This window comes from Pinus tabuliformis, chromosome 4_1 (genome assembly GCF_031772625.1).
Source record: "Pinus tabuliformis cultivar Carrire ecotype Pingquan chromosome 4_1, CPIR1, whole genome shotgun sequence".
Lineage (NCBI taxonomy): Eukaryota > Viridiplantae > Streptophyta > Pinopsida > Pinales > Pinaceae > Pinus > Pinus tabuliformis.
Genome location: NC_142303.1, coordinates 806,213,455 through 806,240,999, shown reverse-complemented (window position 1 = coordinate 806,240,999; position 27,545 = coordinate 806,213,455). Strand labels below are relative to the sequence as shown.

General features: G+C 42.5%; 1 protein-coding gene across 1 annotated transcript in view; it reads left to right on the top strand.

Moving 5' to 3' along the window:
• The window catches only part of LOC149178671 (uncharacterized), a 396,993-nt gene that overhangs the window by 230,416 nt on the left and 139,032 nt on the right, over positions 1–27,545 (top strand). Inside the window, exons 25-30 of the mRNA XM_089422194.1 lie at positions 1,652–2,037; positions 2,141–2,567; positions 2,726–4,027; positions 4,213–4,473; positions 4,596–4,886; positions 5,228–5,665. Of these exons, the coding sequence (XP_089278320.1) occupies positions 1,652–2,037; positions 2,141–2,567; positions 2,726–4,027; positions 4,213–4,473; positions 4,596–4,886; positions 5,228–5,665 (3,105 nt within the window). The remainder of the gene's footprint in view (positions 1–1,651; positions 2,038–2,140; positions 2,568–2,725; positions 4,028–4,212; positions 4,474–4,595; positions 4,887–5,227; positions 5,666–27,545) is intronic.

The following is a 27,545-nucleotide window of genomic DNA, read 5'->3' as shown; positions in this document are numbered from 1 at the left end:
TGATCCACTGAATGGCCGACTCCGGCAAGCATTGCGAAAATCTCAGCACACTCTGCTCTGTGTCGGCCAACATCTTGCCTCTGGGAGACTACGTCACTACTACTATGCTACTTGAGACAGTGATATGATAACAATTCTCCATGGACTTGTTTGATTATCAAAGATCAGAGCGTTTAGTTTACAAATGTTGTTGTGAACTGACCTGGGTTGGCCCTAGGAGGCTTGATGTATCTCATGTTATTGAACTTTGTATCTCAGCTGAACTTTGATGAACATATAATAGAAGAAGAATATGGTTGGGTTTTCCCCCTTGTGGGGTTTTGCCCTGGTCTTTGACCTAAATCATGGTGTCTCTATTGTGCATGATTTTCTTCTACTGTTCCTTTATTGTTCTGCTGCATTGCTGATGTTATTGTTTTCTCTACATAATTGTTAATGATGATATGATGCTATGGGGTGAATATAATATGTAAATGATGAAAAATAAAAAATTGCAATTATCTACAACAGAGAACAATCAAGCCCTAAAATTAACATTTTGAGGATTTCATGTGCCTTGTTCTAGTTGAAAATCATTGCTGGAAATCCTTTTCCTTGCCTTGACCTTTGGCCACAACAACTATCAACTCATTGATCAAGCCCTAGGTCTTGGTTTGCTTATATTTGGTCTCTCTAAGGAAAGTGTATTGCCTCTTGGAGCCTTGAGCCTAAAATTGTGTCTTTCCATTGTAGATCTCTTTGTGTCACTTCACACCTCAAACCTAGAATACCTATTAGGTGACCTTCCACATACCGGGACTCCTCCCATCGGTGAAAATCCATAAAGAGCAAGGGGTTTTGGCTGTGGTGACAGTGGCCATTACCCCATTGTTGTCTCTTGGTCTAGTTTAAACCTAGTAGGGCATCCCTCTCTTATGCCTGCTAGATTTTGTGGCAACAGGTATCAATGAGTATGTTACTGAAATGGATGGGATAAACAAGGAATGTTTCTAGCTGGTTCAGAGTTGTTTGTGGTATAGCTTGAACTTAATCTGGCTTTTATTGATGCTATTTTTGTACATCTTGTATAAAATGATAAAATTAAATTCAGTTTCTTCAAGTTTCCATACAGTTTGATTTTATATAATACTGTTGAACAAATTCAATAGTTAACGGATATTCTTTGTTTACTGCCTTTCACTTGTTTCAGAGTTTCAGCAAGTACTTCATCGTATATCATGAGCTTAAATCTTCCTTTTATTGATGCTGGTTTTGTATATCTTGCATTAAACCATAAATTAAACTCATTTTCGTTGAGTTTCTATACAACTTGATTTTATATAATACAGTTGTAAAATTGCAATAGTATTAATATGTTATTTGTTTACTGTCCTTAACTTGTTTCAAAATTTCAGAAAGTACTTTGTACTCCTTAAATTGCAGCACACTAAATTCTTCAATACTGTTTTTTCAATTACCATTTCTCTAACCGTTGTATTTTGTATTGATTGCTTGAGTGATTATTCTGTTGCTCCTTTGTTGTAAGATCAAGATTTCAGTTTTTTCTGGTTAGTGATTTGTTGTGACTTTCCTTATCTCCATATTCTAGAAACACGTTGCCATTAATTAGAAGAACATTACTGGGCTGGTACAGGTTCACAGTACGGATCAGGAATCTCTATCTCCCACTGTACATTTGGAATCTGTTCTTGGTGCTGTTACATCCAATTTGAAGTCAATACTTAAACTTGTTAGTAGAAGAGTAATGCTTGTGCCTGAATGCAAGAATTCGATTAACAAGATACTGCAATCTATACTGTCTGAGAAAGGTACAAATGCCAGTCTACTTCTCACGATACTTGATATGATAAAGGATTGGGTTGAGAATGACTTCAGATCTAGTTCTGGAACATCCAATGTAGTCCATCACAAGGACATAATTTGGTACCTACAGAACTTGTCACAAGTTGATAGACACAGTCTATCTACACCATTTTTGGAAGAGTGGGATAGGAAATATCTCCTACTACTTTATCGACTTTGTTCAGACTCAACCAAGTGAGTGGTTGGCCTTTACTTTTGAACTTCTGAACAGTTTGAAATTTACGCAGCAAGAAAACATGTTACAGATTATCACTAATGCCCATGGTGTCTTTGTCAGGTACACATTGCCTGTAAGACAGAAAGTATTTCAAAAGGTGGAAAGGCAGTATATGTTGGGACTGACAGCAAAGGATCCTGAGATGCGAAAAAAGTTTTTTGCACTTTATCATGACACTCTTGGGAAAACTTTGTTTACACGATTACAATATATAATACAAACTCAAGAATGGAAAGCATTAAGTGATGTGTTCTGGCTAAAACAGGGCGTAGATTTTCTTCTGGCAACTTTAATAGAGCATGAACCTATTACACTTGCTCCATATTCAGCACAGGTGCCCCCTCTGATGGCCACAGGATCTGTCACAGGGCATGCTGGAATGTGGCAAGTAGGTGATGCTCTAGGAGGAAGTGATGGAACTCTCCTTACTTTTATCGAGCTTGTGAACAAGCACACAAAGTTCCTGAATGAGACAGCCAAGCTTCAGGTTTATATTCTTATTCTTGCTGCATGTCCATTGTAGAGTCATTTCTATGTAGCATTCATTCAAGGAATCTACTTGCTTAAGAATGTGTTAGCATGGAATTTTCTTCAATTGTGTATGGTAGAATTTAATGGTATGCATAATAAAGTGCATTGTTTCAGGTTGCAGATGTCGTGATTCCCCTGAGGGAACTTTCACATGCAGATGTGGATGTGGCGTATCATTTGTGGGTATTATTGTTTCCAACTGTTTGGTCTACTTTACAAATTGAACAGCAAATAATGCTGGATACACCTATGATGACCCTGTTGTCTAAAGACTATCATCGAAAACAAAAAGATGTGAGACCCAATGTTATACAAGCACTACTAGAAGGATTGTCTTTGAGTTGGCCTCCAGCTCAAATACCATGTGAGCTGATCAAGATTCTGGCAAAAACTTACAACGCATGGCATATAGTTGTTCCTTTATTGGAAAGTCATGTTATGCAATTTCCTTCTGAAACACATGGGTCTGAGGCACTTTCTGAACTATATTGTATGCTTAATGAGGAAGATCTACGTTATGGATTATGGAAGAAAAGGGCAATCACTACTGAAACACAGGTCGGAATTTCCTTGGTTCAGCATGGATACTGGCAGCATGCTCAAGATCTTTTTTACCAGGCAATTAGTAAAGCAACCCAAGGTACATACAGCAACAATGTTTCTAAAGATGAAATGTGCTTTTTGGAAGAGCAGTGGGTATGTTGTACACGGCATCTGAACCAATGGGAAGACCTTGTTGATTATGCTAAAAATATTGAAAATTATGAAATATTACTTGATTGTTTATGGAAGATTCCTGATTGGGTGTTTTTGAAAGACAATGTGTGTCCAAATGCCCAAGTGGAAGATACATTAAAGTTTTGTATAAAACAAGCCTATTTGGCTCTTCATAATGGAACTGTTACTGGAGTTACTGAAGCTGAAAATCGATTGGAGCAAGGAGTTGATATGGCATTAAATCATTGGTGGCAACTACCTGACATGTCTGTCCAATCTCATCTACTTCTTTTGCAACAATTCCAGCAGTTGGTAGAGCTTCAAGAGTCAGCAAGGGTTCTTGTAGAAATTGGAAATTGTGACAACCAACAGGTTGGAACTGGTCCACTAGGAGGGGTTAATGATGGCTATGTGGGCCTTAAGGCTATTTTTGAAACTTGGAAGTTGAGGACTCCTAACAAGTGGGATGTTTTTCCTGTTTGGTATGATTTGCTTCAATGGCGGAATCACATGTATGACACTGTAATCAATGCATTTAAACATTTTTCAATTACAAACTCTCAGCTTCATCAACTTGCATATCGTGGCAAGGCATGGAATGTTAACAAGCTTGCTCATGTTGCCCATAAGCAAGGACATTATGATGTCTGCCTAACTGTGCTGAACAAAATGGATGGCTATTCAACAATGGAAGTTCAAGTAGGTAACTAATATCTATATCTATATCTATATCTATATCTATATATATATATATATATATATATAGTTTTTTCACAATTTTTTCTTTTTTTTTGATATATTTTGTTGTTTGTCCTTACATATTTTACCAAGCAACTTAATTGGCTTCTAGTGATATAATTTTGTGACCAATGAAACTCGTGCAGGAAACATTCGTGAAAATAAGAGAGCAAGCAAAAGCTTCCTTAGAAATGAGACATGAATTAATAAATGGGATTAATTTGATCAATAGTACTGATTTGGGATCTTTTCCAGATCGATACCAGGCAGAGATTTTCTGCCTTAAAGGAGAACTTTTGCAGAAATTGAATGAAGGTAAAAGTGCTGATTGTGCATATTCACATGCAATCAGTGTCTCCAAGGATTTTTCTAAAGGATGGATAAGCTGGGGCATTTATTGTGACCAGGTATTTCCTTGTTTGTTACAGGGTTCATCTCTTCTCTAACACTAGGTTTGATCTTCGTTGCTGCCTTGCAATTGATTTTGCTGTCATCCATCGGTAATTATTGTCTTCTACATTGATTGTAGGTTTATAAAGAGACAAATGAAGAGCACTGGCTAGAATATGCAGTATGCTGTTTTCTTCAAGGTATTAAACATGGGGTTTCAAATGCTAGAAGTCACTTAGCACGTGTTCTGTATTTGTTGAGCTTTGACACTCAAAATGAACCTGTGGGGAAAGCATTTGATAAGCACTTGGATCAGATACCGCACTGGGTTTGGCTGTCATGGATACCTCAGCTATTCCTTTCGCTGCAAAGGCCTGAGGCAGCTCATTGCAAGCTCGTTCTGCTCAGAATAGCCAGAGTCTATCCACAGGTTGGTAAATACTTTTTAGATTTTGGAAAGGCTATTTTCCAACGTAAAGTAGTTTATTATATTTCTAATAACACATTGGATGTAATATGCTTGGAAGTAGTTGTCCTTTCATCTAGAGATGCATATAACATATCGTTCTAGTACAAAGATGGATGGATAGAAATAAAAGGCATGTACTGTTCTAGATATACTTGCTATATGTGACTATATATGCTTTTGCATTGGAAAATTTTTAATCTAACCTTGTGGAAAAGAGAACGGTAAGATGTATATAGTTATTCATGGTAGAAGATTTGAGGTGAATAACTCACTGGTCTTCTGATACACTGTAACTTATGCAGGCTATTTATTATCATCTGCGGACATATTTACTGGAACACCACAACATTGCTAGAAAATCACAATTGGGAAGGGAATCTGTATCTGCTCAGCACCGGGTTCAGTGGATGGCTGCCTCAGTTGCAAGTTCAGCTTCTCTAAATTCAGTTGAAACTAATCCCACAGGCTCACATCCAAGTACAACCAACCTGACCTCTAAAGTTGTAAATAATCAACTTCCCCAGGGTGGCAATTTTACTCTTCCTCATGATGGCTCAAATCGTCAATGTCAAGAGTTAGACAGAACAAAAGCAATTCATGGGAATATTTCTGCAGGATTGGAATCATCTCAGACAAATTCTGCAAGTATGGGAGCATCAGCATTGATGGCATTCAACAATGCCAATGATATCATGAATGTTTTGAGGAACAAACACCCAAATTTGATGAGTGAACTTGAGGTATGCTTCTTTTTTACAATCCAGCATATTTCGATTCTATCTATTTCCTGATTCATTTTGAGAATATTATATTGTTATTCTAAATGTTATTATCTTATATTTAATAATCTTTTGGTACAATAAATTCTTTTAAATAAAAATTTTACATCTTGCTTTCTAATCCAATGTATTTTTAGGATTATTTATCCTTTCAATTTTATCTATATTTTCTAATTTTTCTGTTATTTTCCTTTGTAATAAATTGTTTGACCATGTAATTCTATCCTTTCCATTATCCTCCTCAATTTTCTCTAAAGAACCCATCCCTTTTATCTATTTTAATTCTCTTTTAATTTAATTTAATTTAATTAATCATTTATTTATTCAAATCTTTTGACTTGACCCTTCCTCTTAACAATTATTTATATATTTTACTTTATTTAATCTATTGACTTGCCCCTTTCTCTTAACAACTAATTATATAATTTATTATTATTATTATTATTCTTTAATGGCTACTTTCATTATTATTTTAATATTATTCTTTAATGGCTAATTCTGGATGCCTCCTTATATTAAAGGATTCATAGCTCTTGTTTCTAATCATTCAACTCTCAAAGTCCCTGACAATGGGTGGAGTGTCCACTTGAAAGATTGGACAGGATTAAACATCCTCAACACAGTTTCTTCCAAAAATTTCTCTCAAAACAACAGTCTTACTGTCTCAATTCGAGTTTTTAACTATTTGTTAACCATCCATCCCATTTCACAGGCATCCACCATACAATCCATCAAAGGATTTGTTGCCGACTTGCTTACACACGTAAGTTAATGTGGAAAAAATCCTCAACCCCACTAGGTGTGGCCTTGGTGGCAAAGCTCAGAGAAGGGGTTGTCACCTAATCCCAACTCTCTCCGTCTAGGCTCTCTCCTAGCTAAAGCCAAGGGGGGTGGACCCTAAGGAAGATTTCTAAGGAAATTTTATTAAACTAACAAGTTCTAGGAGATAGTTAGTAGATCAATTAGAGCATCAACCATTCAATAACTTGAAATATAACTTGAAGCAAATAAAACTTAGCAAGTACAAATGATCATGATCATAAACATCAAAATATAAATGGATCAATATAACTCAACAATGTATCCAGCAAGGCAAATGTACGTAGATCGGTGCCAAATATAATATTGCAAGAAATGAAGTATATGCTCAAGTAAATAATAGTAGTTGCAACAACAGAAATATCTTCAAGATACAACAAGATCAAATAGAATAAAAAGCTCCAAGACAAGTGTTAGGACAAGAAATAGAAAAACTATGATATGATGGCACAACTTTGAAAAGAAAACACTTAAATAGAATTGAAAAGCTTGCAAATAAATATTGCTTGTACTTGACAAGAGGAAATATGCTCACTTATAACAATGATATAAAACTTTAAACTTGATCCAAATGAGCATAAACAAAGTACAAGTGTGAGTCTAAAACTCTTGCAAATGAAAGAGATGTAAGTGCTTTCAAAATCTATTGTAGGTATTTGAGAAAGAGCTTAAATAGTGAGATGTTCAATGAGATTCGAACTTCAAATGCATGCAAGAAGGCCTTTCAAAATTATAAGGTGTTTGTGTGCTAAACTGTTCTTGGTTGATTTTAGTTAAGTGCATATCTAAGTTGTTACTTCCCATCAATTCCTTCAACTTGGTAGGACTCAAGGTGGTTGCAAAAAGGCTAGAATGGAGAGGCGCAAGAATTCATTAACAATATCCACCTAGTTCTTCAAAACAACCCGCATGCCTTCGTTCCTACAAGGCACTCAACCACACAAGAGAACTGCGAGGTCATGCGTTTTACCTTTACCTCAAACTCAAATCTCGAGAAATTGAATGAAAGTTGAGGAAGTTTTTATAATAGTCTATCAACCAAGCTTATGCTTGGAGGTAAGTTTAAGAGAAGAAAAGTGATGAACTGCAATTATTAAAGGCTGCTCAAAATAGAATGACAAATTGTAAAACAGCCTGTTGATTGTAAATTTGCTCCAAATGAAATATTACTCAAAGTGAGGTTGTGAGTGAAATTGCGGTAAGCTAATTGAAAAGTAGATCAAACACTAATGCATGTGAGTAAGCAAGTGGAAATTAGCAAAAGTTGAAAGAGATGAAAATTAGATAAACTTTCAATATGCTCAATATGTAAAGATTACTCCAAATAAAACCTTCAAATGAGACAAGTTGCAAGTAAAAATGAAACTACTAAGCTTGAAATTAGAAAGCTTGCAATGTAATTGAAACTATTCTAATCATGTAAGGACAATGAAATGGAAATTGCAATTAGATTGTTACTATGAGCAAGATGAAACTAAACTAGCACATTTAGCATGGAAAATAAGAATTGTGTGAGCAAAATAAGATGTCCAATGAAACTTAGCATGAAATGAGATGAAGCATGAACATTAGCATGAGATCAAAGCATGTGAATGAGCATGAAATTGAAATGAAGTGATATGAGCATAAGGAAATTAGCATAAAAATGAAAATGCTAGAAATTAACAAGTTAGATCTACTTGAAAGAAAGGAAATAAAACTCAAATCAACACCATGCAAAGGAATCCTCTCTCAAAGGAGAGGAGTGGGATGCCAAGGGGATGATCCCCAAGCTCCCTCAAAGAAAATTTTACTTTATTATTGAGTATGAAGCCCTCTATTAGAGAATGAGGGACTTTGATCTTGAGGAGAGTTTACAAAATAGCTTCAAAGAGCAAATACTCTTGCTCAAGAAAGATTAATGCAACAAGAAAATAAGTTACCATTCCTATTACAAATATACAATAAGGAGTTCCCAATGGAGGAACTCGTTTTCCTCAAGAAGATACAATCTTAATGGCTCAAATCCTTGATCTTCCAAAGAAATCTTAGCGCATGAGGAGAGGAGAGAAAAGTGGTTAAGAGACAAAGGACTGAGAAAGCTCTAATGATATCCTTTTAGTTTTCAAGCCTCCATCCACAAACTCTTTCAAATAATGCTCCAACAAGCCTTTCAACCCTTCTTAGCAAACTAAGGTAATGTCATGTCCCTTCTCAAACACATTAGTCACAGGGTGCAGCTACACATTTTTGGCATCATTTTTGGCTTAGGAGGAGGACCCCACATGTAGACTTAGGAACTATAGGGGAATTCGACTTTATTTTTGTAGCTAGTGGAATGTGGGGGCCACCCACATGAGTATTTCGAACTTGGCCATTCGATGAGCTTGGAGGGAATCAAATTACTGGATGGAGGGGCCCACATGAGGCCAAGTGGCCCAAGGTGATAAAAGGAGAAGGAGCTCTCATTTTCGACCATCTTGAACATTTGCAAACAAACACACTTAGTACGCTTAGCTGCTTAGCGAGTCTACTAGTTGTTTAGCCACGAATCTCTCAAGTGGGAGATTCAACCTCTTCTTCGGGGGACCATCCGTGCCCACCCTAGGGAGGTTGTTCCATGGGGGTTTCAGAGAGTTCAACAGAGTCACACACCTTAGCCAACAACGTAGAGCAGGGGACTGCGTATTTCCTGGGCAGCCAGAAACACGTAGCAGGAGTTAGAGCCAGCAATGAAGTCCATAGCTTGTTGGGAGTTCTAGGAGTTGGGAAGGTTGTTTGTTGAGGGAATTTTTGCTGGGATTTGCAACCAGCTAGACCGGTGTATCAATAGTATGAATTTCTGGGCAGAGGGATTGTGTAGAGGCCTCTGGCAGCAATTTTGTGGTGCTTGGGAGAGCAGTCATCTTGGCCAAGAATCATCCGGGGAGCAAGGAGTTAGTTAGCACAGGTGAATCCAGCATTCCAGTGGTGTTTTCAGAGGGATTTGCAGGTTGTTTCCTGCAAGTCAAATTTGGCAGCAGCAGCTGGGGAGAGGCTCCAAGGAGGCCGAAAATCCAAAGTCAAAACCAGAGAAATTCCCTTCTGGGTTTTTTTGGGTTTTGTCCAAGGAGTTCGAGGTTGAAAGGATATAATTTTTTGGGCAGTTTTTGGGCACATTCCAGTAGGTCAAAGTTCAGCAAGGCAATAATTTACTAGGACAATGTAGTGCAGAGTGGTGTAGCAACTGGGCAGCCTTCAGCTCAGCTATTTCTCACCTGGGTTTTGTCAAGCTTGTCCTTGAGACAAGCCCAAGTGCACCATTCCATTTTATATTGTACCTAGCTCTCTGATTTTATAATATATGGCTCAACAGTTCTAGATTTACAGCATTTTCATGGATGTCTAATGCATGTTTTTATTTTTATGTTGCTGCACTATTTATTTGTTTAAATATCACTCATATTCCTACTTAGGAACATTACAGTGGTATCAGAGCCTAGTTCTTGGCTCAACTGTGGGCTTTGTTTCCTATGAGAGAAGAGGACTAGCAGAACATCAGCTACTGTAGGCAGAGGTACAGGAGCAGAGAAAGGGAGTTGGAAATTATACCAGACACGGAGGAAAGAGGGAAGGCAGTGGCTGGAGAGGAGGAAATGGCAGAGCCCAAGAGCAGAGAGGAGATGAATTTCGATAGCCTCTTGAGGGCCTTGAGTGACTTGGCCAAGGGGCAGAAAGACATGTTGGAGGAGATCAAGTCACTAAATAGGAATAGGGTCACGCTTAGAGGGTTTCTATGTGGAGAAACTTCTGAGGCCTCTCAATCTTTCGACCACCCCTCACTAGCAGTGCAACGCCCTTCAGTTAGTGTGCCGACTCGGGCTACACTACCTTCTTTCGTGCCAGTGGCAAAAATCGAATCAGCAAGGGAGGAAGAAACTCCTCAGATGGGGGATTACTTTAGAGAGTGGCAGGTGATGGATGAAGACTTCAAAGAAGTCCTCTCCTTCATAGATTACTGCAAGCTCAAGCAGAGTACGGAGGACAAGGGACCCAAAACTATGAGCTGTAGAACTATAGGGAGGATGTATTTCCCTACATTTGATGGCACTACCAAGTGCACAGCCAGGGCTTGGGTTGAAAAGATGGACACATACTTTCAACTCAACCAGATGACGGAGCAGGAAGCCATTAAGATGGTAGCACTACACTTGGAGGGGGGAGCCCATGACTGGTGGTTTCACGGCCTGACCATTTTTGGGCATGCACAGATAGTTTCTTATGAGGACTTCACCCGGAGGGTGGTGGAGCGATTTGATCAGAGGGATCCAGAGGAATCTTTCAGGGTGCTGACACAACTGCACCAAATAGGCAACCCAAAGCAGTACTTCTTAGATTTCCTACGTGTGTGATGGTCCAGGATTTGTCCGAGGCAAGGAGGGTATACACCTTCATTGAGGGCTTGCTTGAGCCCCTGCGTGGATTGGTGAAGTCACGCAGCAGGAAGTGGTTGTGTGTGCCAGAGATTTACAGGGGGTCATCCCCAAGACCAGAGTGCCATTTCTTGCATGGACCCCTTTCCCACAGAAGGGGCATGAGACTAGACCCCCACCACCGAGAACCACAAAGGGAGGGGGCAGTTAGATGAGGAGACATTGAAGGACCTCTAGAGGAAGAACCTATGCTTCACATGTAGAGAGCCCTAGGCACCTGGCCATAGGTGCACTGCAGTTAGAGCGCATTACATTGAGGTCTTTTCTAACAGTGACTAGGAGGAGGAGGTGGAGCAGGATTGTGGTGGGACAGATGGAGAGAGTCCGACAGATAGGGGGGCGCCACCACCACCTCCATAGGGGGGGGGCATCTCTTGCCCCATCAAGAGGAGTCCTTTCTTATTTATGCGGGATTCCTAAGCTTTTGACACTCAGGATCAGAGGCATTGTATAGGGATAGAGGGTGTTGATGCTGGTGGATAGTGGGGCTACCCACAATTTCATAGATGCACAACTGGTCCAGAGGAGGACATTCCACCAGGGCAACCACCAGATAGAGGATTTGAGCACACCATTGAGCTGGAGCCGGGTATACAGGCAGTTATCACTATTCCTTACGGGCACCCCAAAGCCTATAAAGACGAGATAGAGAAGGCTATCCAAGAGTTTCTAGCATTAGGCCATATCAGGCCAAGTTCCAGTCCTTTTGCTTCTTCAGTTGTGTTGGTGAAGAAGAAGGATGGAACCCTCTGGATGTGTATCAACTATCGAGCCCTCAACCGAATGACTCTCAAGAATCGGTACCCCATTCCCGCATTGATGAGATGATGGATGAACTTAGAGGAGCCAAGTACTTCTTTAAGATTGATCTGCATTCAAGGTACCACCAGATCAGAGTACGAGATCAGGACATCCCGAAGACAGCTTTCTGGTGCCACTATGGGCACTTTGAGTTTCTGGTCATGTCGTTTGGGCTGACCATCGCTCCAGCCACTTTCCTATCTTACATGAACCATATCTTTTGGGGACAGCTGAGGAGGTTCGTGCTAGTGTTCTTCGATGACAACTTGATCTATAGCTGGACATGGGAGTGGCACCTCCAACACTTGGAGGAGGTATTGCGCATTCTAGAGTAGAAACAGTTTTATGCCAAGCTCTCCAAGTGCAAGTTTGTATTAATAGAGATGCTTTATCTTGGGCATATCATTGGAGTAGATGGGGTGAAAGTTGACGAGAATAAGATTTGGGCCATCTGAGATTGGCCAGTACCTCGAGATGTAACTATGTTGAGAGGCTTCTTGGGTATTTGCACTTATTGCAGGAATTTTTTCAAAGGGTTTTCGTAGCTGGCAGCACCTTTGACCGACTTGACCAAGAAGGGGGCCTTCGCATGGACTAATGGAGCACAAGCCGCCTTTGATCGCTTGAAGGAGGTGATGAGCAGTTGCCCTATTTTGGCATTCACAAACTTTTCCCAGCCATTCACAGTGGAGTGTGATGCATTTGGGGTAGGAGTTGGAGCCATATTGTCACAAGAGGAGCATCCCATAGCTTTCGAGAGTCGGAAGCTCCTACCACATGAGTTGTCATATTACATATATGACAAGGAGATGCTGGCCGTTATGGATGCATTGGCCAAGTTCTGGTAGTACTTGGTGGGCAACTGGTTCCAAGTGAAGACTGATCACAACAGTCTTCAACATTTCATGGGGCAGCAGTGCCTCAACGACAGGCAAAAAAGATGGGTCAACAAGGTGCAGGCCTATTATTTTGACATCGAGTATGTCTGAGGGAAGCACAATGTGGTGGCCGATGCTTTATCCAAGAGACCAGCTGGGTTATCTCTCATGAGCATCTGCCAAGATTGGAAGGTTTCGCTGTTGGTGGAGTACTCCAAGGACAGGAGGGCATGCGAGCTATTGGAGGGGACACATGCAGATGAGAATTACTATGTGATGGATGAGGTCATGTATTACAAGGGGTGCATTTACTTGGTGCCCAACTCGCAGTTGAGGGAGAGGTTACTCCAGGCAGCTCATGATTCACCACTGTTTGGACACCAAGGGTTCCAGAAACTTACATGGTTGTTCGGGAGAGGTTCACGTGGAAAGGCCTCAAGGAGGACGTGCTGCAGCACATACGCGAGTGTGAGGCCTGCCAGCGGAACAAGGCGGAGTTGACTCGCCCTACAGGGCTACTACAACCACTTCCCATTTCGGAGGGGAAATGGGAAAGTATTTCGATGGATTTCATCACTAGGCTCCCCATGGTACATGGGAAGGATTGCATATATGTAGTGGTCGACAGGTTGACCAAATTTTCCCACTTCTTCGCCATCCCCACTAGGTACACGGTTGCATAGGTTGCCGAGTGTTGATTTGGGATAGCATCGGATGTGCTCTAGCCACAAAATTTGGTGGAGAGGTTGGGGCACATGAGATCCCCAATACCCAGAAAGGGTTTGGGCCGATTCTAAACAGATCAGGAGATATTAAAATAATTAATATTTTTAATGGAGTCCCTAAGTCTAAACTTAGGGAAAATAAAATATTAATGTGTATTAATATGAATCTGTGTTAGAATGGTCCAAAAATACATGGATCAAGCCAAATCTAATCTTAGTCGTTGATTAGGGACTTAATCTCGGCCGTTGAGATGTCAACAGAAAAAGTATAAGAGGAGGCTTGAGGGGCACTTGGAGAACACACTGAGGGAGACCAGTCAGTTCAATTTCTAGAGTAGGGTTTGCTGAGAAATTGAACCAGTGGTCTGGAGAGTAGTAAGGAGGCAGCAAGTATGGAACAGAGAGACGAGAGATCAGCGCAGAAGAGGCAGACGCAGAGCCAGAGGAAGCCATGCAGAGGCAGCAGGGACTGCGCAGAGCCAGAAGGGCTTGCGTCATCCACGCAGAGGCTACATGATTGACGCAGAAGCCTAGAGAGGCTGCGCAGAGCCTCAGTAGGCTGACGCAGAGGGTTTCAGGCTGACGCAGAGGGTTTTAGGCTGACGTAGAAGGTTTCAGGTTGTAGCAGAGGTCAGTAGGGCCTACACTAGGTTTAGGAAAGTGCTGGAAGTTTGTCTGTGGGTAAGCCAGTTTGGCACCTTCATGTACAAGAAAGTTGTTGAATAATAAAATCCTCCCTTGTTGCACTGGTTTTCCCACATTGGGTTTTTTCAGGGACATTAGTCCAAAATAACCATGTCAATGTGTGCATATTTTTGTTTCTGTATTACGATGTGATATCTACAACAATATTTATTTTAATGTTTGTTGAAGTAATTTCATGAATATCTTATGATGAAATAAGTAGGAAAAGTAAATCAGTTGCTGCAGTGATAGAATTTTCACACCGAGTTGTTCTTTCAGGAGGTTTTCAGGCTACATGGGCTCCCCAAGAACATTGTGAGCGACAGCGACAACAGATTCATGGGTGGTTTTTTGCAGGAGCTCTTTAGGTTGGTTGGGACATAGATCACTCCTAGCACCAGTTATCACCCTCAGACGGACAACCAGATGGATAGCTAGACGGACAGAGTCAACCATTGGTTGGAAGGGTACTTGAGGAAATATGTGACAGATCAACAGAGGACGTGGATTCGGTGGTTGCACTTGGGCGAGTATTGCCAACACAACACACCACATGTCTATTGGTAGGACTCCTTTCCGTGCCCTCTATGGATATGATGCACTAACTTTTGTTGAGGTTGTTTTTGGAGACAACCGAGCCCCAAAGGCCAAAGACTGGGTTCAAGAGAGCCAAGATATCCTCAAGGATAATTTAGTGACAACCCAAAATCAGCAAAAACTGTATGTAGACCAGCACAGGATACAGAGGCACTTTGAGGAGGGTGACTTAGTGTACCTGTAATTGTAACCTTACAAATAGTCTACGCTGAAACAGAAGAGGGATGAGAAGCTACAACCACACTTCTATGGACCCTACCGGGTGACTAGGCGGGTTGGGGAGGCGGCTTATGAGCTGGAGTTACCTCTGGGGAATAGAATCCATAACATGTTTCATGTCTCATGCCTGAAGAAGGTGTTGGGACAATAGGTGACGACAACAACTGATCTACCCCCTTTGATGATGAGGGCCATTTGGTGTTGTAACTAGAGGCCATTTTGGAGAGCAGGGAGAGGAGACTAAGGAGTAGGACCATCAGGGAGTTCTTGGTATGCTGGAAGAACTTGTCGGATGAGGATGCCACCTGGGAAGGTGAACAGATACTGTTGCACCCAACTTTGAGGTTGCTTGAGGGCAGGCAAAATTTGGGAGGGGAGGATTGTCATGTCCCTTCTCAAACACATTAGTCACGGGGTGCAACTACACATTTGTGGCTTAGGAGGAGGATCCCACACGCAGGCTTAGGAATTATAGGGGAATTCAACTTTATTTTTGTAGCTAGTGGAATGTGGGGGCCACCCACATGAGTATTTCGAACTTGGCCATTCGATGAGCTTGGAGGGAATCGAATTAGTGGATGGAGGGGCCCACATGAGGCTAAGGGGGCCCAAGGTGATAAAAGGAGAAGGAGCTCTCATTTTCGATCATCTTGAACATTTGCAAACAAACACACTTAGTACGCTCAACTGCTTAGCGAGTCTACTGACTCTTTAGCCACAAATATCTCAAACTGGAGATTCAACCTCTTCTTTGGGGGACCATTTGTGCCTGCCCTAGGGAGGTTGTTCCACAAGGATTTTAGAGAGTTCAGCATAGTCACACACCTCAGCCAACAACGCAGAGCATGGGACTGCGTATTTCCTGGGCAACCAGAAACACGTAGGAGTTAGAGCCAACAGTGAGGTCCATAGCTTGCTTGGAGTTCTAGGAGCTGGGAAGGTTGTTTGTTGAGGGCATTTTTGCTGGGTTTGGTAGTGAGCTAGACCGGTGTATCAGCAATATGAATTTTTGGGCAGAGGGATTGCGGAGAGGCCTTTGGCAACAATTTCATGGTGCTTGGGAGAGCAGTCATTTTGGCCAAGAATCATCCGGGGAGCAAGGAGTTAGTTAGCACAGGTGAATCCAACATTCCAGTGGTGTTTTTAGAGGGATTTGCAGGTTGTTTCCTGCAAGTTGAATTTGGCAGCAGTAGATGGAGAGAGGCTCCAAGGAAGCTGAAAATCCAAAGTGAAAACGAGAGAAATTCCCTTCTGGGTTTTTCTGGGTTTTATCCAAGGAGTTCGAGGATGAAAGGGTATATTTTTTTGGGCACATTCTAGCATGTCGAAGTTCATCAGGGCAGCAGTTTACTAGGACAACGCAATGCAAAGTGGTGCCGCAATTGGGCAGCCTTTAACTCAACTATTTCTTACCTGGGTTTTGTCAAGCTTGTCCTTGAGACAAGGCCAGGTTCACCATTCCATTTTATATTGTACCTAGCTCTTTGATTTTATATTATATGTCTCAATAGTTCCAGATTTATAGCGTTTTCATGGATGTCTAATGCATGCTTTTATTTTTATGTTGTTGCACTATTTATTTGTTTAAATATCACTCAGATTCCTACTTAGGAACATTACAGGTAAGGAGACTCCCTTCTCAATCTCGTTGGATTAGCCCCTTGAGAGTAGCTTGCTTTGGTATTGGTCCTTCCACCTTTGCCTCTTGAGAGTGGGTTTGTCCAACCAAAGACTTACCCCACGCTCAAACTTGTTCAAACAATGTTAGATTTCTACACACTTGAAAAGAGTGTTAGCATTCACAAGGGATTAAATTGCACAATGAAGGAGGCTAGGGGTTCAACCAAAAACCCACTAGTGCTCCTAAATCTAGAGTGGTCCTTTAATCCAAAAATTAATGCAAGAAAACTTACATAAATTAATCCAATGAAAGGCAAATGAAGCTAACAAGATTTAGAACCAATGTAGAACATTAAGCACAAATAGTTGAAACAATGTTACCTCACAAACATGGAAGGAGAACACCACACCAAATCAAACCCCAAAGTCTTTACTTTATTTGCATAAAATAATTTAGTACAAAATTTGCCAGACTTTCCTCAAGCACAGTAGCTCGTCTAAGAATTATTAATGAGGAGCCCAATGGCTCAATTTATAGAGAGACGGGAGAAAATCCCAATGTGGAACATGTTGATTTTTGTAGGGAGGCTTAGACACATGTATTCCAAAGAACCCATAAAGCATTTTGGGAAATTCCACCCATAAACAATTTTATTAAAATAATTGAGTATTTTTAATGGGACCCTAAGTCTAAACTTAGGAAAATAAAATAATTAATGGGTATTAATCTAACTATGAGTGTAACTTCGAGAAGAAGATGAGGATCAAGTAGAAATGATCTTACCCATTGATTAGCTTCTAATCTGGGTCGTTGAATGTCAACGAGAAGATTATTTAAGGAATCTTGAGGGTCATTTGGAAACACACAGAGTGAGTTCAGAAGTTCGATTTTTTGAAGCAGAGTAGTTGCCGAGAGAATTTTGATACTGAACTTTTGTAGTGAGGGGTAGGGATAGTTTGGTTGGAGAATCCTCTCCTAAGCCAAGGATATGCAATTGAGAGGCAGAGAAACACCAGAAGGAGGTAGCGTAGTACCTAGGAGGGGTTGACGCTGAGCCATAAGGGCTCACGCAGAGACAACGCAGTCCTCCAAGCAAAAGTCCGAAAATTTGTTGGGGTTTGATGTTCTGAGCCGGGAGGGTTGACGTCAGAGCTCTGGGAGAGCAAAGCGATCCAATGTTGAGGTGATGTAGTGCCTTTGAGGTTGACGCAGCGGCAACGCAGAAATAGTTGGGGAACTCGCAGTTTAGCGGCCAGATCAATCGGGACTTGCCGGGTAGAATGAGGTAATCTCACAAATTTCTTCTGGCAGTCATATTTCTCTGTAACTAGAATGCCGGGAGGGCATCCAAAAGTTGTATTTAGAAAACTACTGCATAATAATAAAAACCCTCACATTTGCTGCACTGATTTTATTGCATTGGGTTTTCCGAGGACATTTGTCCAAAAGCAACTGTCTCATTTGTGTGTATTTTTCTCTATTGTTCAGTTTCTTGTTTCGACATATTATTTAAATGGAGTAGGTTGCAGTGTTTGTATTTCAATGTTTGTCATAGGAAATTGCAACTAACTTGTTCATGTAAATCTAACAAGTAGACGAAATATCATCAGTGCTACAGTAGGAATTATCAGGTTTAAGGAATTTTCACATGGTATCAGAGCTAGTGCAGGTGAAGCAAGAAGAACAGTGCCAGAGAACCCAACGCTGAGTAGAAAACGAGGTCGAAAAAGTTGCAGGAGGCAGCAGTTGGAAAACCTAGAGGGTTTGCGATAGAGAGAAGGGCTTCCAGATCGAAATCTTGTTGTGGCCAAGGAAGCAGCGTTGAGCCTCAGTGTGAGGAAGAGCTGGTGGGACGCTGTTTTTCTGTAGATCATTTTTGCTGGGTAGAAAGACGTCAAAAGAGAGGAGAAGCATAGTGAAGGAGTTTTTCCTCAGTAGAATTCCTGGCAAGAAGTTCATTTTCTTATTGGCTGAGCAGTAGTAGTAGGATGTAGAGAGGAACAATTCAATAGTTTTCGTGGTAGAAATGGCAACCAGTGACTTGAGAGATCAGGATAGGTTGGATGAGGCATCCAACTACGTCATCTGGAAGGCGAGAATGTCATTCCTTCGAGATGAGCATTCTCTTAAGACATATGTCGACATCGTGGTGGCTGTGCCTATAGATGTAGATGCGCTGAAGAAGTACAAGGCAGAAATGGCGAAGGCAAAGAGAATGATCCTCAACGGAGTGAAGGATCATGTATTTTGTCACGTTGCTAGTAGAGGGACTGCTAAGGAGATGTGGGATGCATTGTCTCCATTGTATCAAGGATCTTCTTAGCAGGGGAAGATGTACTCAGAGCAGAAACTATGATCTATATAGATGCAAAAGGGGGAGGGAGTAGATCTGTTCCTCACGAAGCTTCAGGAGACCTGAGATAAGTTATCAGTTGTGTGCTCTACACCTCAAGATTCCGATTTGGTTATACTAGGCTTCAATTCTGTCTCAGATGAGTGGCAAGTCTTTGTCCAGAGTATCTTGGGCAGGGCAACTTTGCCGAATTGGGATGTGGGCAACTCTTAAGCAAGAAGAGCTGAGAAAAGACTTGGTCAAGTGTAAGCTTGGTGAAAGCAACAGCAGTGGGTCGAAGCCTAAGGACGAGGATGAGAATACAACCTTTGCATCAAAGGGGTAGCAGGAGCAGCGGAGGCGGAGGCGGAAGAAAGACGTCTCTAAGATAAAGTGCTTCAGGTGTGGTGAGATTGGGTCACTACGCAACACAGTGTCCTCTCAGGAAGAAGGACAAAGATGAGAAGCACGATCCGAAGGTTGCACCTGCAAAGATCGAGGAGGAGTTCACCATGACAGTTGAGATACCTCTAGGAGGGAGGTGGGTTGATTTAGAGCTGTAGTTCGAAAGAGCTACAAATGGGCAGGATCCTTGAGGAACCCACCTCTCGGATCATTTCCTTGATATGGGAGCCCAAATCAGAAGTAGTAGGGTGGACTAGTGTCGAATGGTGTCAAGGAGTGTAGGAGAGACAGTTTCAGTGGCTAGGAGCTCCAGAGATTGAACAACACATAGTAGAGTTGGTAGCAGTGCAGATGGCACAGAGCAAAGGTCAACAATAGTGCAGAAGATTTAGAGGGTTAGTGCAGAAACTAGCTGCTGTCAGGCTCCAACATTCACATGCTATCACACTGAACACAGTTAGTTCAGTAATTTGGGATGTTTTTCCATTGCTAATGCAGTAGCAACATCATTTTGCAGTGCAGGGGTAGTTGGCAGTGGTAGTGTCAACAACAACACGGATGTAAAAATTCAAAGGGAGTTGCAATACGGATGTTGACAGTGGCAGGGTTAGTAGCAGTACAGATGCACCATTTGTGTAGTGGTTGGTGGACAGCATGTCAGACATCAACAACGCAGAGGGAGATGTTACGGAACAGAGTGATGCCCCAACAAGTTGCATTGCTCGAGGACATTCCTCACTAAGATGGAGTGTTGATTTTTAGTACCATCGGATGTGCTCTAAGTCTCAAATTCTGCAGAGAGGCATAGGCGCATGTATTCCAAAGAACCCAGAAAGAGTTTTGGGAAATTCCACCCAGAAACAATTTTATTAAAATAATTAATTATTTTTAATGGGACTCTAAGTCTAAACTTAGAAAAATAAAATAATTAATGGGTATTAATCTAACTGTGGGTCTAACTTCTAGAAGAAGACGAGGATCAAGCAAAAATGATCTTAGCCATTGATTAGCTTCTAATATGGGCCGTTGAATGTCAACGAGAAGATTATTTAAGGAATCTTGAGGGTCATTTGGAAAACACACAGAGTGAGTTTAGAAGTTCAACTTTTTGAAGCAAAGTAGCTGCTGGGAGAATTTCGATAGTGAACTTTTGTAGTGAGGGGCAGAGATGGTTTGGTTGGAGAATCCTTTCCTGAGCCAAGGATACGCAACAGAGAGGCAGAGAGACGCGAAAAGGAGGCAACGCAGTACCTAGGAGGGGTTGACGCTGAGCCAGAAGGGCTCACACAAAGGCAGCGCAGTCCTCTAAGCAGAAGTCCGAAAATTTGTTGCGTTTGACATTATGTGTCGGGAGGGTTAACGTCAGAGCTCCGGGAGAGAAAATTGATCCGGGGCAACGCAGAAATAGCCTGGGAACTCGCAGTTCAGCTGCCAGATTAGCCGAGACTTGCCGGGTAGGGTAGAGTGAGGTAATCTCACAAATTTCTTCTGCCAGTCATATTTCTTTGTAACTGGATTGCCGAGAGGGCATCCAGAAGTTGTATTCAGAAAAATACTGCATAATAATAAAAACCCTTAGATCTGTTGCACCGGTTTTCCCGCATTGGATTTTTCCAGGGACATTTGTCCAAAAACAACTGTCATTTGTGTGTATTTTTCTTTATTGTTTAGTTTCTTGTTTGAGCATATTATTTAAATGCAGCAGGCTGCAATATATGTATTTCGATGTTTGTCGTAAGAAACTGCAAATAACTTGTTCATGTAAATCTAACAAGTATAAGAAATATCATCAATGTTGCAGTGGGAATTGTCGAGTTTAAGGAATTTTAACAGAACCCAATGCCATGTGGATAATGGTGGAAATATCAAGAAGCCAAATCAATTTCCAAGTGTATCAGCAGCAGGCCAAGTGTGAGGTCGAATTTGCACTGTGGCAATGTTTGCCTTGAGCCTGGACAGTGTATTCCCATGTGTAAAATCAAATTTCTCTTGTTGGTTGTGTTGATATGGCGAACTTTTGCTATACCAACAAAGGGGAACTAACTCGATCACAGACCCCAATTAGGCCTGCTTTCGTTTGGGATGGCTAGTTCCAATGGGTTTTAAGGGACACCGTGAACCGTAATAGGTGTTGAAGGATTGGTTCTGGGAAGAAGACTTCAATTAAATCAACCACATAAAACAGTTAACCACTATGTATTAAATCCTATCTACACTACTTCTAACTACTCTAATCTAGTCCTAATTATCCTAATCTATCCTGCAGGAGCTTGACAAAGAGAGGTTAAACATCATATATGAATTCCAAGTCTAAATGAATCAATTACTGGTTCATGTAAGAACAAGGCTGCATTAATACTTAATTACAATCCAATCATTCATACAGGAATACACATTCCATTTTATGGAAGAGAAGCTTGCAACTGATGTCCAACAGAGTTTTGAGTCAACAACCTTTCATGATTTAACCCTGATATTGAATCATATTCAAATAACTAGGCATAACCATGAACTGAAAGTCATCAATATGCACAAAACAAATATACATTTGCATTTATACCAGCGACAACATTCTGATCAAAACACATGATAAAAGTGGAAAATAAATCTAAAACACAGGCTTCTTATTGAGCTAAATAGTCTCTCTTTATTGTGACATCTCAAAACCCCAAAAAGCCCCTCTCTTCTATCCGGAGGTAATACTTATATAGCTCAAAATGACTCTTCCCTACTAACTTTTCACCTCCTTTCTTTTCATTACACAGATCGAACATACAGAGGAGAATGGTCGGTGAGGCTATTGACACGTCGAAGTCATCTTTGTTGGTGCGTTCTACTTCCCAGGGGAGGGACAGAAAATGACTGCATATCATTTCGTTGCACTTGTGTGGGATGGCTATTATTCCATGTCATTTCTTGAAGGAAACTGAAGATGCCGCTCTTATCATCCCACATCTGGCATGCCTTGAGATTTATCTGGAGGGAAAGACATCTTGGTGGATCAACGCTGTGCTCCCCTTTTGACACAGAACGTGCCTTCATTAAGCATTATGGTGGTTCATCCCCCTTTTTGCAAACTACGCTTTTGTAGTATCGACACCGGGGGTGCAGAGGTGTCATCTTGACATACATTGTAATATCCCGTGTCAGGGATAATCTCCAAAACCCCAGTAACTCCAACTAAATACGTACCAATGAAATAATAACTGGGAAGCTCAAAATGATAAAAATAACAGTGGTGCAATATATAATAATATAAACGTGAAATATAAGCAGATACTCAAGAAATGTAGAGAGAAATGCTAAGCCATTTTATTATACTGAGCAATATAGTGAGTACAGGAGGTGATCAAAAGATGGCACCTCGACTTGCACAAGGCAAGTGAAGAAATACACTCAGAATAACAAAAGAATGGCCTCTCTCTGATCTGCTTCCCAGCTGCTGGAGAACTGCCGTGCTGCTGCTGCTGGTGGAAATCAAATTAGGTTTGGGGTTGTTCCCCTCCTCAGAAAAGGCTGAAAATCTGGAATCAGACTCTACTCGAGAAAGCCATAAAGCTTTTCTGAAATGGCCGAATGCGAAAATCACCCCCTTGGGGTTCTATGCAGTCCCTCAATGCTATGCGCTGCCACTAAATGAAACTCTCCAGTAATCTGCCTGAAACCTCTGCCAAAACCCTCCAATATGCAAGGGCCGGTTCCCTGCTCAATCTCCCAGCACAAATCCTACTGCAAACCCTCAATCCAGAACTCCTGCCAGAAAGAATTGCGTCATCCCTCTCAGTGCTGCGCAGTCCTCCAAGATGCTCAATCCTCCTACCAAAACACTGATGAAACTACTACAAAAATGTTGATGGAAATACCTTGCCCGAGAAGGCACTCGAAGTCCCCTGGGGCTAAGAGTGAGATCTCCGAATGGAGACACTCGATGCACTAAACAGTGCTGCAGACTAGCTAAATAGCCAGCGTGCTCTTAGTCGAAGTGACTAGCTCAAATGCACATAATCGAATGCCAAAATGAGGAAGCTCCTCTCTCCTTTATAGCCTTTGCCTCTCTCAATCCCAAGGCCCACCTTCTCCAACGTAATTCCTCTCTTGCCATGTGTTTCTTCCCTTCTGCGCAGTCCCTCCAAGTGTTTGCGTGGGCTCCATCTCTGCGTCCCCTTTTGGCCCCCTTGGCTCCCTCTTTAAGTCACAACGTTGTGCTACTAGGAAGTTACTTTTATTCTAAAAGTGAGTCATGTCCCCTTTCTCCTCACTTTTTTTTTTATTCATAAATAACTATAGAAGGCAAAATAAGCAAAATCAAATATTCCAATTAGCCATGGCTAATTAGGAATATTACAGTCTCCCTCGACAAAATGTTGCTTGTCCTCAAGCAACTGAAGTGATGGATGCTGCAAGATTTTCTCACTCTCTCAAGTGGCATCCTCATCCGGCAAATTCTTCCACCTCACCAAGAATTCCCGGACCATCCTACTCCACAGCTGCCTCTCCCTGGTATCTATAATAGCCTCTGGCTGCAACACCAAATGCCCCTCATCATCCATGGGTGGTAGCTCATCTGTCACTATCACTTGCTGCCCCAATGCCTTCTTTAGGCATGATACATGAAAAACGTTATGAATCTTGTAGCCTTGGGGCAGCTCCAACTCATATGCAACCTGTCCAATCCTGCGTATCACCCTGTATGGCCCATAAAAGCGGGGCTTGAGCTTCTCAGCCCCCTTCTGCTTTAGTGGTGACTATCGGTATGGCTGTAATTGTAGGTAGACCATGTCCCCTACCTCAAACTGTCTCTCCACCCGACCCCTCTCAGCATACAACTTCTGCTAGTTTTGTGCTGTAGCCATGTTATCCTTGAGAGCTCGGAGGATATCCTCACTCTCTTGGATCCAAATCTTGGCTCTCGGAGCCTTGTTATCACCAAACATCATGTCAACAAAAGATAAAGGATGATACCCATACAAAGCATAGAATGGTGACATACCAATGGACATGTTATGTGTAGTGTTGTAGCAGTACTCCCCTAGATACAGCCACTTCAGCCATGCCCTCTGCTGCCCACTGACATAGTTACGCAAGTAGCCATCCAGCCACTTGTTAACTATCTCTGTCTGTCCGTCTGTCTGTGGGTGATAACTGGTGCTCGGTGTCAACTCCGTCTCCAGTAGTCGAAAAAGCTCCTGCCAAAACCCGCCCATGAAATGGCTGTCCCTGTCACTGATGATGGTCTTAGGAAGACCATGTAGCCTAAGACCTCTCTCAAGAATAGCTCGGCCACTTGTGCTACTATGTAATGTGCGGATATGGCAAAGAAATGTGCGTATAGTCGGTCAACGACGACAAAGATACAATCCTTGCCCTGTACCATGGGCAACCCTATGATGAAGTCCATCGAAATACTTCTCCCATTTCCCCTCCGGAATGGGAAGAGGCTGCAATAAACCCGTGGAATGGCTCATCTCCCCCTTGTTCCTCTGGCAAACGTCGCACTCCCGGATATGTTGGAGTACGTCCTCCTTGAGGCCCTTCCATGAGAACCTCTCTCTGATGGCCTTGTAGGTTTTGGTAAACCCTTGATGTCCAGCCAATGGTGAATCATGTGATGCCTGGAGTATCTTCTTTTTGGGCTGAGATCCCTCAGTCAAGAAGATCCAATCCCTATAGTAGATGATCTCATCGACCACCCTGTACCTGTCATCCACCGCTTGCCCATCCAAAATCTCACATGCAAACCTATGCTTGGAGTACTCTACTAAGAGTCGAGCCCTCTAGTCTGTGTCCAAGCTTATAAGAGACAACATGGTTGGTCTACGTGAAAGAGCATCTGCTACCACATTGTTCTTACCCTTGACATACTCAATGTCAAAGTCATATGCTTGGATCTTGCTGATCCACTTCTACTGCCTCTCCTGTAGTTGCTTCTGCTCCAAAAAGAACTTGAGGTTGTTGTGATCAGTCCTCACCCTGAACCTGTTACCGGTACTTGGCCAATGCATGCATGATGGCCAGCATCTCCTTGTCGTATATAGAATACAACCTCTCGTGCGGAAGGAGCTTCCGACTCTCAAAGGCTATAGGGTGTCCTCCCTGCATGAATACTGCACCGATCCCCTCTCCCGACGCGACACACTCCAAAACAAATGGCTGCTTGAAATCTGGCAATGCAAGCACTAGGACAGCTGCTCATAACCTCCTTGAGCTTGTCAAAGGCTCGCTGCGTTGTATCCGACCAACTGAATGCCCCCTTCCTCGTCAAATCTGTCAGGGGTGCAGCAAGCTGTGAGAAACCCTCGACGAACTTCCAGTAGTAAGTGCAAATGCCAATGAATCCCTGGAGTTCTGTCACGTTCCTCGGCTCCGGCCACTCTCTAATGGCCCTGATCTTCTCCTCGTGGACTCTCACTCCGTCCACCCCTATGATGTGCTCCAAATACAACATCTCCGTCAACCCAAACTCACACTTGGAGAGTTTGGCATAAAACTGCTGCTCCTGCAATATATGCAACACTGTCTCAATGTTCTAGAGATGCTCCTCCCAAGTCCTACTGTAAATGAGAATGTCATCAAAGAATACCAACACAAACCTCGTCAAGTGACAGCGGAAGATGTGATTCATGCAGGACTGAAATGTGGTGGGGGTGTTGGTTAGCCCAAAGGGCATCACCAAGAACTCAAAGTGCCCATAGTGACACCTGAAGGCGGTCTTGGGAATGTCGTGCTCCCTCACGCGAATTTGATGGTACCCAGATCTCAAATCAATCTTTGAGAAGAACCGTGCTCCTCTCAACTCATCCATCAACTCGTCGATCTTGGGTATGGGGTACTTGTTCTTCAGTGTCTTCTTGTTTAGGGCCCTGTAATCAATGCACATTCTCAATGTGTCGTTCTTCTTCTTCACCAACACCACGGAAGAAGCGAAAGGATTCGTGCTTGGTTGAATGTGCCCAAGAGCCAACAACTCCTGGATAGCCCGCTCAATCTCATCCTGATAGGCTTTGGGGTGCCTATAGGGGGTGGTAATCACTGCCTGTATGCCTTGCTCAAGCTTGATGGTGTGCTCAAACCCCCGATCCGGTGGTTGTCCCAGCGGAATCTCCCCAAACACTATTGCATACCGGTCAAGGATGGACTGTATCTCTAGATGTACCGTCTGCCCTGTAGTCCCTGCCTCTGATGCACGCAGCTCCACTGCCCACTCTATGTCCCCCTTCTGGAAGACTGCCTCCATCCAATGAGCTGAAACAGTCTGAGGCGGATATGTGTGTTGTCCCTGTATCTTCTCATGCCTCCCTGTCTTCTCATCATCCCACTCCATCTCTAGGGTCTTCCAATCTGTCGTGACCTTCCCTCGAGTGATAAGCCACTGAACACCCAGTGTCACATTGGTGTCCGGAATATCGACCACGAAAAAGTGGTCAGTTAATGTGTAGGTGCCCATCATCACTGATAGCTTTGGAACATAACGAGCACACATCATGGTCTGATTTCCTGGGACCAATACTGAAAACCCATCGAAGCTCTCTGTCTGTATACCTATCCGCGAACCATCTGTGCATCGATGAAGTTGTGGGTTGCCCCACTGTCAACCAAAACTGATACTCGTTGGCCACGTACTGTCTCCCGTACACGTAGCATCAGATACTTGGGAACTCCTCGCAATGCTGCAAGGGCCCCTCCGGTAGGTGCAAAAGATGCATCACCAGCTGCTGGCGGGGGAGGTGGCAAAGGTCCCTGCACGGCATGACTATCTCCTGCCTCCACATCATCTTCATCATCCTCTTCCTCACTACTCTCGGAGAAGACCTCAATAAAATGTGCTTTGCCAGCAGCACATCTATTTCCTGGTGCCCACGGCTCCTGACAGGTAAAGCACAACTGCTTCTTCTTCAGCTCCCTCCTGGCATCATCGTCAATCTGCGCTTGTCTTGGATTCCCCTTTGGAGGCGGAATCCTCACATCCTTCCCCTTAGACTGGAAAGTTTGTCTGTGGGGGTAAGGTGTCTGGGTCCTGGGTAAAACATCCTGTAAATCCTGGGTCCTGCTAATGGCATCCTGGAGTGTGGCTGGTCTAGTGGATCGGACTAAACCCCGAAGTGGCTCTGCTAACCCCTCAACGTACATGTAGATCCTCTGTGCCGTGGATAGATCTGGCACCATCACTGAAACCCTCAAGAAATCTGCAATGTAGGTCTCTGGGCTCCCTGTCTGTTTGAGCCTCGTTAGCTCAACAAAATGCTGCTCTCGATCCCTTCGATCAAATCGCTCCATCAATCTCCTGATGAACTCTACATATGTTGTCACTG